Here is a 14,663-nt window from a genome sequence, read left to right as displayed (position 1 = left end):
AGATTAGGTTTTGTTTTTTGGAAAATCTAGGCAACACCAGGTAACGCTGTTAGTTATGAATAATTCTTGTTGAATATAGAGGTATTTAAGTCTCAGTTTCTAAAAAACAAAAGTAAAAAAGAATTCTATGGTATGGTGACGCCCCCCAGTGGCTCAGCGGTATGTCTGCAGACTTACAACGCTAAAAACCGGGTTTCGATACCCGTCGTGGACAGAGCTACATTTTGTAGCTTTGTACTTAATTCAAAACAACAACAACAGTATGGTGACTCCTCCTATCGGATGCAACGTCAACACCAACAATGCTGCATGCGATTTTCATTATATGCTCAAACATGCTCGCTCTTTCATCCGCGGGGGTGTTGTAATATTACGGTCAATCCCACTATTCGTTTGGAAAGAGTAGCTCAAGAGTTGACGGTGGCTGGTTATAAATAGGTACCTTTCATCTTGTCTTAAACTTCTAAATTAGGGAGAGGCTATAGCAGATTGCCCTCGTGTAACATTGCGCGAAAATTCAAAACACAACAACAACGACATCATTATATGCTTTTGTTTTTGAAACATTTAGAGGACGAACATGAAACTGGTATAACAAATCATTACACTGGAAAGGTATAACACATGTATGTAAAACATATAGATTTTTAACTTACAATAATTTCTATTAATATTGTTATATTTGTTTAGGTCGTCCACCAGATGTCACCACGTTTAGGAGAAATAGAATTATGTCTTGGAACTAGTAAACATGTAGTGAAATAAAAGTTTAGATAGAATCTTTATTTTTTGTTTTTAAGTTTCAATGAAAACTTGAGAGTCGGTCGTTCTTTATTAACAAAAACTTCTGACCCATCAATCTATGAACTAGACCGAAAACACAAGATAAAAAAACACTGCGGAAATATCAAGTTCCTAACTAGCGAGTCAAATCGTTTGTTGGCTGTTCAACTTCAAGTTATTACACTAGTTTACTATGTCAGTATTACTATATTAAGTTATTACACTAGTTTAGTAATTCAGTGTTATTATAGCTTTAAATAAAGTAACTGTAGGCACAACATAAAGGTTCAAGATGAGAGACAAAAACCAGTGTATTATCAGGTGTGTAAAAATATAAAAATCCGATCACTTTTAACATTTCAAATAAACAAACACAGACTGAGCAGTTTTTAGGACACTCATTCACACGAAAATGTTATACGGACAAAAGCATTGAACAGTTTTTGTACACTCATTTATAAGAAAATGTAAGACAAACAAAAGAAATAAGCAATTTGTGGTATACTCACTCATAATAAAGCGTTAGACACAAAAAAGCTTTGAGCTATTTTTGTATACTTGTTAATGGAAGAATTTTTTTAGATAAATAGTTGCACATTGAGCAATGTTTGATATACTTACTCATAGAAGAGTTGTTGGACAGCAAATAGACGTTGACTAGTTTTCTATATGCTTGTTCATGAAAAAAGGATTTAAACAAACACTCGTCAATGGAACACTGAAACGATTATTCACAGGAGAGTAAAAAGCAGTAATAACTAAAAGAGTGAGTAAAACTTTTCAAGCAAGGTAAATTAAGAAGAAATGTTATAGCTACTCACAATTAATCAAATTTCAATATAAACCTTTTCAAACATTATAACTCGATACTTTTAAGCATCATTAATTAGGCTAACTAAAGAAATGTCAAAGAATCCAGATAATAAAGGTGAAGGTTTAGAAACTATTTTGGAAACAGATTTTGATATTTTATTAAAATCTGTTGAATGTTCTTTCTAGTTATAAGAATCATGCGGCATTTTCTAAGTAAATTTCTTAAATAAAAACAGAATTCGATAAATAAGAATATTAAAAGATCAAACATTTTAAACGTACCAAATGCTTTTTTCTGAAGCTTCAAGTCAGTTGAGATAAAAATATATCGAGGTGAAAATATTCAGACATAATTGAAACAGTATGGGTACTTTATATATGAGAAACATGTTTCTGGGATTTATTTTCTGTAACATGAAGCCCATCTGTCGTCGCTTAAAATATCCTATTGCAGTCAACTGCAGCTGCGCTTACCATAAAAATAAAGTTCACCCACAGATATCTAGTTTACGAATTTTCTTGATTTTCTGGTTCATTAGACAAGGATCTTCCACTATCCAAAGCATATTCTTTAAAATTTTCATCGTCTTGTATATTTTAGAACGACTCTTAAACCAAAACATGGGTAGTCGGTGGTTCAAATCTGGCATGGCCCAAGGATCAGTGTGAGAGTTTTGGTCCGTGTCTTATTGCCATAAAAACATTTCGCGCTTTGGGATGAGATCAAATATTATTATTCGATTAGGTAAAAATACACTAAGAGTTAGGGTTTGATGTGCTGCCTTCCCTCTAGTCTATCAATTTAAGTCTCCGAGGAGCACAACGGTAAATCTGCAAACTTACAGTGCTAAAAAACCTGTGGTGGGCAAAACACAGATAGCCTATTATGTAGCTTCGCGCTAAAGTACAAACAACCAATTTAAATCATAAACGTCTGAGGCAGATAGCCCTTGTGGTAGCATACATTTAAATATTTATTAGGTAAATAAGGTAATTTTATTTGTTTGTTTATTTTCTGATATTTGTAACAACGGTGTTATTATCCTACCCAGATCTGAAATTATTGCTGCTTGTCTATAAATCTCTACAATAAGATAAACACTAGCCTCCTGCTTCCCTTGACAACTATGTCGCAATTTGAAAGCAATGTTTTTATTGTGCTTAACTTTCCTTAATTCCATATGCAAACACCAACAGACCAGGCCGAGCCCAATAGCCTTGGAAGGTGAATCTGAAGCTAATTAGCCTTGGTCAAGGGCACATACCGCTCATACCAAGAGGGCGCTTTACCCCATCACTTCTGTTCGTGTAATCTGTCTAAACTACTTGTGCTGCTACTTTTTTGAAACATTTTCAGTTGTTCGAGAAAGTAAAAGTCCAGTCTACCTCAGATAAGGTACCGTGCAATCCAGGTATATCATACATGAAAAGTAATAATTTAGGAAGTTACATTATAAATACATAGGGTTATAGTAGATGTTAACCATATTCGCAACGCATGGTCTTATCCGTCTTGGAAGTGTGCCAATTTTTCTAAAGGAACGGTCTGTTAAAAAAACAGGCTTCGCTTTCTAAATCTATGTGGATATACTATTATCTACAGTCAGTGTTTTTTTTCTTTGCTTTTCTTAACGCTGTGTTTGTGTTTTTCTTATAGCAAAGCCAAATCGGGTTATTACTGTATTCACAGAGGGGAATCGAACCCTCTGATTTTTGTGTTGCAAATCCGAAGACTTACCGCTGTCCCATCGGGGAACCTTGACAGAAAATCCCTATGCAGGTTCGATTGAAAGACAATGTTCTATACGTAAGGGATGTTTATGTATTCTTAGTCTCTTCTCGTAAATATTTAAAGAGAAAGTCTTGAACATTAGCATCGCGTCAGTTCATTATTATCATTTCGACATTTTTGTGGTCAACAATAAATTATTCGTGTAATAAAGGACGTTCATTTCTTACATCATTTTTCTCATTTCCGCTCTTTCATCATATGCTTCAGAGAATAAACCAGTATTTAGCTATATCCCAAAGAAAATATCAAAATGAAAATCAGACGTTTTAACAGCTTTTTCTCAAGACTAAGATGACTTCGGATGACCTCTCTAACTTTATTATTTGTTCCACTTTGACATGCCTAGTGTCCTTTACCATGTAATGCTCTGGTAGAGTGCTAATTTGTTGGTAAACTAGTGGCGCCAAGGTGCCTATCTAAACAAAACCGACAAGTACCTGATGTCATAACCAAGTTGACCAATAGATTTTTAGTACTTAAAGTGGGAAAAAAAAAGACAGTCGCCATATCACCTTGGAGACCCCACAGAAGTCATGGAACTCTGGAGAAAAAGAGATTTAGGGCTAGATATAGTTATTACCCAGTAAGGCTTGTTTTCCGAAAAGTTAATTGGTTTACTTTGCTTGCTACATTTCCTATAAGTAACTTATCTAAACAACTATAACACTTTTTCTGTTTTGCTCTCTGTGTCTTCACATGTTAATTACCCATCTGGGGATTCGGAAGTGAGACTTTTACTATCTGTGCATTTCTGAGGATCCTGATGTCGAATATTTGATCATTTTACCCAAATAAATGAAATACTCGGCTGAGAAAGGATAGAAAGAAAGAAGCTTAAAAACACTCATATTAACTTTTCTAACTACTAAACCCCCGTCGCATCAAACATTCCCGCCCTGATCGTGAGGGTGTTATAATCTAACGGTCAATCCCATTATTCGCTGATAAAAGAGTAGCCCAAGAGTTAGCGGTGGGTGGTGATGACTAGCTGCCTTTCTTCTAGTCTTACACTGCTAAATTAGGTACGGCTAGCGCAGATAGCTCTTGTGTAGCTTTGGTGAGAAATTACTCTCACAGTAATAGTACTGTGAGTACTAAACAGAGTACTAAACAAGTTATTAAACAAGTTAAACGAACTGATTAGCCATATTTCATGTTATATTCAATCAAACAAAATAACTAATTTCCGTTCAAAATATTATAACAGACAATTTGATGATGTTTTTCATCCATAAACAACGAGTCTTATTATGTTAAAGACATTCTTGAAGAAAATACTACATAAATAAAAATAAGGTGTGCAAAGATAGTTGATAATTGGCTCATACATTTCTAAGGTTAAAAAAAACGAAAAGAAAAACAGAAAATTAATTTTGTAGCATTTTATTTCCAGTTGAGAAATAATTTAAAACGTTTTCCCACTGAAGCCGTGCAACAGACGAAAAAATAATAAATTGACTTATTTCTCCGTGTATACAGGGTTAATTAACAGCACACTTAATACCTACTGGTTATTATGTTGTCGAAAAGTTAACGTTTCGTTGAAAGCAGCACCGCTAAATGACTAAAATGACATTCTTAGGGTATCTTTCGAGAGTACTCAAATGTTTATTGCTACGTACGGCAAAAAAGAAACATATACATGTATATTGTCGCTTCTAACAATTCAACAACTCAGATAACTTAGATCCGTATTGGTTTTATCCGATATAGATACAAACTTTTATGGTAACTGTTTCGTAATAAACTGTGAATTAGAGATTAAACGAACTATCTTGTTTTAAGGTACAACTCGCGGAACTAGCCGATCTGTGTAAACAGTTAAAAGAATTCCCAGGATGGTCGTTCAGTTTAGTTAGTGAGTGATGGCCGACTATCCCACACAGCAGGCGGGTTTCTCTCAGGTAGAAATAGTTTCAAGATCAAAACTAAGATAAAGCGTCGCTGATGGGTATATGGTTTCAAATTACTCTTACGGATTAAGAGCGACGCGGCAATGGCTAACACAGGGAGCAGCCCTATAGTACCGACCATCATAGAAATGGCTTTGTTATTTATTTTTTGATATAGACTAAGATTATTCTTTTCTCTCATAGAGTTTATTGAACTGGCATAACCATTGCTGTTTTTTTGGTTCTTTTTAGGTTTACTAAACATCAAAAAGACAAATATTTCACTTTACATTACTATGTATATATATATATATACATAAATAAAAGATATAATTTTCACCAAAGTGAGAAGAAGGGAAACTCGTTGGACCATACAAGGATCTAGAAACTTTAGAGAAGAAAATCCGAAAATTATTTTAGGTAAGATCAAGCCTTCTGAATGAATAGTACTAAATAAACAAATAAATCTGATCAGTGCTCGTAAAGTAAAAAATATTTATATGAAGTAAAATTATATAAATATACAGTACTGATTTTATATATCCGAAAGTACGATTTGCTTTGTTTGAAGAAGTGAAGCATTTGAGATAACTTTAAATCAAGAAAGAGTGTACAATAATCAGTTGTATCTGTAAGAGTGAGTGTGCGTTTTCTTATAACAAAGCCACATCGGGCTATCTGCTGAGCCCACCGAGAGGAGTCGAACCTCTCATTTTAGCGTTGCAAATCCGTAGACGTACCGTTGTACTAGCAGGGGGCGTAGCTGTAAGAAAGCATGTTTTAAATTCACGCGTTAACTTTGGTTGGTATTATGTTCTGGACGTAGCATGTGTATCAACATAGTTCCTTTTGTACTTAATTTTTTCACTTCATGTATCCCCTACTGAGAAATTTTGTATCGTAATTGTTTCATAAGAAACTGCGAAATAAAAATTAAAAGTACACCATGTGAAACTTACTGATTTAAAAACAGTTGAAAATATTAATGTTTGGCTTTACTAGTAACTCTCCCATCGATTTAACCAATTTAGAGCTATTATGGTGTCACTTTTTAACAGCTGTTTAAACACACATTCCTATGAAACAACTAAACTTCATATAGTTCTTTTAAATTGGTTTGCGTTGATTATAAGAACTTTTAACTTCTTACTTATTTTTCATTTATGTAAAATGTACCTTTTCTGATGACCGAACCTTAAATTTATGATAGAATGTAATGTAAAAAAAGATTGTGCAAGTAAGCACTAGTGTAACTTAGTTAATAAAGCATTCCATTCAGTCCTGGGTTTAAATCCTGATCAAGGGAATCTTTTAAATAAATAATAATAATAATAAAAGAATTACCATAAGTAAACCTGGCGTCTAATATGGATCCATCTCACGATCACGAGATAAGGGCCTGTTGTTTGTGAGTGGGGAACAGTGTGGTAGTTTGAGTTGTCAAAAAGTGCTTTAAAGTAGTGAGTTATCCTTTAGCCCAGTCGAAAGAGGACTCGACGTAGTGTGAGGCGTTTCGGCTTTAAATCTAGCTTGAGGGAGACGAAACAAAACACTGGATTCATACAGAAAAAACTGACGCTTAATATGGGGCTGTCTCATGAACTTGAGATAAAACCTTGTTCGTGAAAGAGAAAAAAAGTGGTGGTTTGCGTTGTTAAATAACGTATAGCAAGTAAAAGATAACCCTTTACCTTATTTTGTAGAACATTCGTATGGAGTCCTAGGCATAAATCCTGGTCGAGGCAAATGAGAAAGGGAATAGATATTTTGTTATTGTATAGTGGTAAGTCTCTATTTGAAATTTTCTAGAATTTTATGACTCATAATTACTTTCTCCTGAATTTTCATGTTTCATGGAGATATTTTAAGACGTGTACATATGAACTGTTTTTTACAGTGTTTACCTACAATAATTCTAACAAACATTCAGTATACATGAGTTGACTCATATTTTTTGTACAAAAGCTGTCATCGTTCTTAATTTTGAACTACTGTTTGCTTGTTTTGAATTTCGCGCAAAACTACACGAGAACTGTCTGCTCTGATCATCCCTAATTTAGCAGTGTAAGACTAGAGGAAAGTCAGTTAATCATCACCACCCACCGCCAACTCTTGGGCTACTCTTTTACCAACGAATAGGGGGATTAACCATCCCATTATAACACCTCCACAGCTAAATGGAACGAGTATATTTGGTAGGACAGGAATTTGAATTTGGGGACCGCTGGTTGCGAGTCGAGCACCCTAACCACTTGTCCATGAAAAACATTGAACTATTGATGAGAATTAATATATAGCCAGTCAATAGAACTTTACAATGAACGCTAAAGTACTGTGTCACTTTAATAACATACTCACAGCTTACTGTGAATCATATTTTATGTTATCGATGACTTGAATACGAGTTGAGAAGAAGGCTAGTTTATTACAATATTTTCCTAGAATATTCTTCAAAATAAAACAAAACAACAACAAAAAAGAATGTTCGAGTGATCCTATACTGACTAAACATTAAAAATTAAGTAAACAGGTCCTAATATAAAGATTGAAATTAAGTTAAATATATCTGCATTCTTGTAGATTTATTAGTTTATTTTTACTTCTGTGTTAGGTTTTATTCAGGCGGTCGACATACCACTTCATGAGCATTATTACACTACTTAACGTTGTCTTTACCTGAAAAATAAATATTAAGCTCTAAAATAATAATAATTAAGCAGAGAATAATACAGTTATTTTATTTAAGTAATCAACTTATGACTTGATTCTGGGTAAACGTACTGTTTCTGGTTTGGTTTTGTCCACTGGTGTACTGTAAAGAATTGCTTACAGTACTGTTCTTACACTTCCGTTTACTTTTATAAAGATTTTGTATTCTTACACAAACAAATTATAATAATGAACTACGTTACTGTAGGTAAAATTCCAGCACGTGAATATAATAACACCTAATTTATAATCAAACAGTAATGAATAACTGGTAAAGATGGTTTATTATCTGTTACAACGACAACATTTGTTTCCCTCTTTGCACAAAATTTCAAAAGTTTATATTTACTGGTTATGAAATAACAGAATGTTCTACTCTTGAAATTTCAGAATAATAGAATGGCCCTTGGTTGTATTTCAAGTAGTTCTCGGGCAAGCGTGAGACAAAGGCTTATCTGAAACAATTCTCAATGAACAACTGACCAGTGTCCGGCTCCAGATTAATTATAGAGCACCGTGCAGGAAAAGAGAGATAATTTTGTGGTCAATAAAGTCCTCTACTAGGAGCGCGCCTCAAGACAAAGCTTTGTGCTACGATTATTGTCTTTCCCAGACAGTAGTAGATAATACATTTTGGCTTCAAGTACCGACACTGTTGGTTTTTCAAACGTTCCAACAGCGAGCCACATAGCGCGCAGCGGGGGCTCCCCTTGTGTCGACCCCTCGTTCCGCTCGGTAAGTTCTGTATGTTGGGAAACAGTAAGAGGAGGTACTGGTAATGTCAAAAGCTCCGAGGGAGGTCGCCACCATCGTTTGCCCGAAGGTATCTAAATATATGGAACAACATCTTGAACCACCGACCACTAAAGAAAACGAAGGAAAAGTGCTGGTTGCTTCTTGCTAAATAAGACATAAACATAGTCCGTGTCCTCGTGCTGGCTGTATAAAACCCAGGCAGACGTGTTTCTTATGTAAATATAAAATACATGTAGGTTTAATAGATCAATTACTCCGTCAACCGTTTCTGAATCAACAAGGTATTAAAATAATTGTTTAGCAACAAATGTCTCGGAAGAGCAAACATACCTGACTGCACCTTAGATTAAAAGGAGAAATTGTGAATTAACTAGTTTGTTTGAATATAAATACCTTTCCCCTCATTTCTAGAAAACAACTTAAGTTTAGGCAAACATTATGTCGAAGCAAACTGACCAGATGTGGACAAGGGGCAGGCTTGTTGTCCAATTCGTCACCTTCTATGGTATAATGTCTACTTTCGTTACACACTTTGGCCACCCAGTGTTCGGGAGTATTATTGAAGGTAGGTTTAATCAAGTATTATTTAATTATTTTAAAATTAAAGATGATATTGAATTTAACTTTTTTAAATATCCTACAAAATGCTATTTATACTTCTTTTAGCAGCTTTGTACTATATATTTAAGCACGAGCATACTATGGATGCACGAAATTTATAATCGTATGAAATATTAAGAAAAGAAGTTTAAAAAAGTGTTTTAATTCTGCGTGATTCCATTTCTGTCGTACTTTATATGTTTAAGAATAATTTTAAAAACTCTAAAACAATGTTTGCTTACTGAAAAGTAACGGTTTTAAGTAAGAAAAACTTAAAATTAGACGTAAACTTCCCAGATTTTTTGCAAACATATATTTTTTATCAATACTATATTATTACTGAAACTTTTTTACTCAATATTCACGAGCTAAAAATAAATTAATTTTAACAATTTTAAAAAATAATGTATAACTATTAATTAATCATTACTGCACTGAGGAAAACATTTTATGACTAATTAAAATGTTATGGATTCAAATCCTAATGGCTTTATATTTTAACCAAGGTTTAAGTAAATTAAAAATAAACACGTAACAATTTTATTATATCGGTTCTGTTTCATATTTGTACATTAAGCAACAAGAATGCCTTCGCCCCAGAGAAATTGTTGCCCCATTTGCTCGCTACCAGCTGCTTAACTTACTGTCACATAGTTTTAGAAAACAAATGTACTCTAGAGCTCGTTGCGAAAAGTTCAGTAAAATCTAATTCATATAGAGAGATCAAATAGGGAATTTATTCATTCTTGCCCCGGTTAAAGCTTTTGTTCACAAATCAAACCGATTCCACGATGGGTATCTTCATCATTAAAACAGGAAAAAAAACAACTTATCTTTATTAGCACTTTAATAACATTCAGCAAACCTAGCACTGACATGAAACTTGTTTGTTTAGAACAAATTAGCGAAATCGATACGTTGTATGCCCACAAAATATATCTTGACCAGTGTCACTTCTTCTGGCAACTTTTCAATCTGAGACAAATTAATCAGTAATTTATGAACTGTTATGATGAATTATTAATTAAACATAAACGAGAAATAAGTTTTTCGAACGTAAGTATAATTTACGGTGAATTTTGTGAGCTTAGACAAGAAATAAAGTCAAAAATATAAAACTGAAAAGGGAAGCTATGGGCGGATTATTTTAAATTATCTAGTGAAAATAATTCAAATTCCAACCCACGTAAGCTATAACAAAGTAATTTTTTCTTCTTTAATGTCTCTGCACGCTTGTACACTACGGTAACTTTTAGACCATGTATACAACTGACGCTAACTACTATTGGGTTAAGGAATAATTCGTGAGCGTTTTTTCAAGTTAAAAAAATATATTCATAAATGAAACGCTTTTGCAAAATATTTCATGTTATTTGGTAGATAATTTTTTGCTCTAATAGATGGTGTGTTTGATTTTCATATGTCTTTAATTTTTGCTTTCATTTTCAGCTCATTAAATGGAATGTCAAGTGGACAAAATCGAGCATTTTCGACACCATCTGCTTTTCGCATTTAATTTCTTGCAATTTCGTTTAAAACAATGCATACTATATACCTAGGTATTACATGAAATAAAATATCATAATAAATGTTTTGGGTGTAATGTGTTCATGCATTGAAGTATTGTATAGTCTTGCATGTAATGCTTGAATGAAATTATTTAAAAACGCTCACGAATTATTCCTCAACCTAATAATATTTATGTCAAAATAGATTCATTTGTACTTCATGACAGAAAAAAAACTCTGGTTGATTAACTCTAATGTCTTTTTAACTATCTCCTTTATATCCTCATATTTATAGTCCAGCTTCAAAGACACTAGAAGAAACCTGATGTCAATGTTTTAAGAATATACGAACCGCAGCTTCCTCTAGCTAACAAAAAATTAGAACATCAAAAATATCACTTACACACTGACCCCCTTTCTGGATTGTGAAGTCCCTTAAACTGTCCTAGTGCAAAAAATAAAAAATAAAACTACGTTAAGTTGTTTATTCACTAAGCCTCCTTTTGAGACCCTGGTATAAAAATAGGATGACGTCTTGACCCTTGTTGTTACTGGCCATGTTCTCGTTAGGGGAATTCCTAGATAGGTTTCAGACAAATCCACTGGTGGCTCCAACCTTGGTGATCATCTAGAAGCAGTCTTGTCAGGAACTCCGAGCTACTCAACAGATTGTGTCTTCGCTGACAAGATCTTCTCTGAAATTACATAGTTGTCCGTCTTCTTACCGACATTATTTGAAAGAATACCATGGCAAATAATCTTTGGCATGCGTGACCTATCCTCCAAACGTTTATATAACCTTAGAGTTTGTACTCTTTCGACGAGAATTTGTCAGCCATACCATCTTACCTCTATTTCATTCAGTTTTATCAGCACCTACATACACCTATCTTTCGCTAGGTACAAATTATTTCTGACTTCTTTATTTTTAAAATCCAGGAAAGTTTCTCCAACTATTAATCACTCATGACATGCTGAATTATTTGGTACTATTAAGCCGGAGTCATTACATGAAGAATTATTACTGTCAACTCCTAATAGAAGTACCTCACTTTTTGATGGTACAAATATCGTTGTCACTGCTCAAACTCAAATGTAGTAACTGGCTTGTAGTACAAAGGTATTTTTCTCAGCATTAACTGTAAAGCTATCTCAAGCAAACCTAATTTCAGATCTATATCACTTCGCGAAGTCAGTTTCCAATATGCACATTTTTCAATGTCCATTACCATTAGGCATATAGAAGTTACCTACGGTAAGGGTAACTTTCAACTTCCTTTTTACTGGAGCTTTATATCTACTTTCCTTTTGCATTAGCCCTTCTCATTTCTTTATTTACGGAGGCAAATCGCAGCCTTTTATTAATAATCAGGCCGAACAACTGTAAATGTGAAAACAGCGCCAATCAGCATACTACAAGGTTTTCCATCAATATAGCTGTGAACTCATTTTCCTCAAATGATGCACTTCTTATCTCATTTCTGGTAAATGGCGTATTCCCAATTGTAGGTAATGACCTTATTTTACACATTTATTTGTGGTATCTTGTGAGAAGAGATTTTATACCACACAGTCCTTTGCTCGTAGTTCCTGGCATTACGCCTTTTCAAGTGTAACTTGAAACCTATTTTCTTGCGATTTGTTTCCCCTTTTTAACTAGTTGTCTAATTCATTCTTTCACTTCTCCTAGATTAGCTGTAGAAGGAGTTGATGTTTCAATACTAAATGATCTGATATTCACGTAACTTATAGTTGACTCTATTAGTAGTTTATTTGCAAATTTAACAAATTCCAGTTTTATCTTCAACTGCAAAGCATTTTTTAGAGGTGAAAACTTTCTTCGCTTCAAATTGATCCTTATGTCCTCGTCTGTTAAGGCATTTATAAAGTGGTCACCTGCCAAAGAATCCATTACTGCAGGAAGAGTGCCTTGGTAAGATCACCATGTGAGCTTTTCCAAATTTTTTGCCTTATTATTATTTTAATTTCTCTGTAAATATCCAATAGATTTACCAATTTTGTTGTTAATCATATTTAAATTTGATGTTAATTCTTTAATTATTATGCCTCTTTCTTTAAACTCTTCTCTTATTACCTGTCAAGCTCTTCTTGATTATCATTCAGTTTTCTATAAATATCTTCTCGTTATTTTTTATTTTTTTACATCGTGGTCTTTTTACCTGCCGTCTCTGTGGACTCAGCAGATAGTCCAATGTGGTTTTACTGTAAGCAAACACACACATACTCTTACTTCCAACTTTTCTGCTCCTTTCTGCTTGTTTCTGTTTCTTTCTTATTGCGTTTCTTTAATTTTTCTGTCCCGTTTCTCATGGTCTTAATATTTTTATCATCTCAAGTAACCCTTAAAAGTAACCTTATAAGCCTTAAAAGGCTATAATCAATGAAAAACAAAGTGTTAATTTAGACAAGGACTCTATCTTCGGGTCTACAATAATGTAGTAAACTATACTACGCACTTGTTTTATATAAAAGTGGAGGAACGTCGAAAGGAGATCAGACACAATGATGAAACTAAAAAGGTATTCGTTCAACAAGTTAGCTGGAAGACACTCGTGTAATATGTATAACTAGACTAATACTCGTTTAACTTTTAAAAGTCACATATAACAACCTTAGTTATAATGTATATTTACACATATTTGGAGATTATTGTTTAAAAAAATATAATCGTGCGCCAGATTAGATGCCCCATATATAAAAAGATGTAGTTTAAATCGAGGTTATTTTAACCGAAAACATACCTTGATCATCGGCATTGTTTCTTTCATTTGTATCAGAATAATATTCTACAGGTTCTCGTCTGACCTTGTAACGCACTCCAGTGGAACAGCAGTAAGTTTAGGAAGTTATGACGCTACAATCCAAAGTTTAATTCTCCGCGGCAGACAAAACAGGTAGTCCTTTGCGGCTTTGCTCTAAAACACCCCCCAGTGACACAACGGTATGTCTGCGGTCTTGTACTGCTAGAACTTAGGTTTCGATACGCGTGGTGGGCAGAGCACAGATAGCCCATTGTGTATCTTTGTGCTTAACAACAAACAACAACTGCTCTGAAACAAACACACATTTTAACACTGAACCTGCGCATGCACACAACGCTCAATAGAATACTTTTCAACACATTATTACTTTACCACAGGAGACAATGTAACATAACAGCAGAGGAGGCCCGGCATATCCAGGTGGTTAAGGCACTCGGCTCGTAATCTGAGAGTCGCGAGTTCGAATCCCCGTCGCACCAAACATGCTCGCCCTTTCAGCTGTGGGGGTGTATAATGTGACGGTCAATCCCACTATTCTTTGGTAAAAGAGTAGTCTAAGAACTGGCGGTGGGTGGTGATGATTAGCTGCCTTCCCTCTAGTCTTACACTGCTAAATTAGGAACGGCTAGCGCAGATAACCCTCGTATAGCTTTGCGCGAAATTCAAAACTTTCACTAAACAGTTCTTTTTGTGATACAAATGTGACTTATTCTTTGATTAACAAGTTTTTTTGTTGTTGCCTTTGAATGTTCGGTGAACATAATTTAAAGCCCATTCTACTTAAACTTTTGACGAATGAGTTTCTTTTCACCTTTAATGTTTCTATAAATTAAAATATTTTTACTGTTGTAAATTTATTGTTGGCCTACGTTACAAATAACGCTAACTAATTTCAATATGTGTTGTTATAGTAAAGCCACTTCACTGTGTCCATCTGCTGTTATTCAGAGGACAAATAAATCAAATCAATTTATTACTTGTTCAAAGCAACGGGGATTAGCTCACACACTGACTGTTTCACACTATC

At 34.1% G+C, this 14,663-nt stretch overlaps 1 protein-coding gene across 4 annotated transcripts in view; it reads left to right on the top strand.

The window, feature by feature from the left end:
* Positions 1-5,254: 5,254 nt before the first annotated feature.
* The window catches only part of LOC143258673 (BMP-binding endothelial regulator protein-like), an 85,512-nt gene continuing 76,103 nt past the window's right edge, over positions 5,255-14,663 (top strand). Inside the window, exons 1-4 of one of the 4 annotated variants that reach the window (XM_076518049.1) lie at positions 5,255-5,292; positions 5,533-5,700; positions 6,984-7,063; positions 9,157-9,310. In XM_076518049.1, coding sequence (XP_076374164.1) covers positions 9,184-9,310 — 127 coding nt within the window. In that variant the 5' untranslated portion in view covers positions 5,255-5,292; positions 5,533-5,700; positions 6,984-7,063; positions 9,157-9,183. Of the gene's footprint in view, positions 5,293-5,532; positions 5,701-6,983; positions 7,064-8,262; positions 9,311-14,663 lie in introns of those variants that run through there. The other 3 variants (XM_076518050.1, XR_013032455.1, XM_076518048.1) reach the window with 3 other exon arrangements.

Source organism: Tachypleus tridentatus, chromosome 8 (genome assembly GCF_004210375.1).
Source record: "Tachypleus tridentatus isolate NWPU-2018 chromosome 8, ASM421037v1, whole genome shotgun sequence".
Classification (NCBI taxonomy): Eukaryota; Metazoa; Arthropoda; class Merostomata; order Xiphosura; family Limulidae; genus Tachypleus; species Tachypleus tridentatus.
This window is presented reverse-complemented; position numbering and strand designations above follow the sequence as displayed.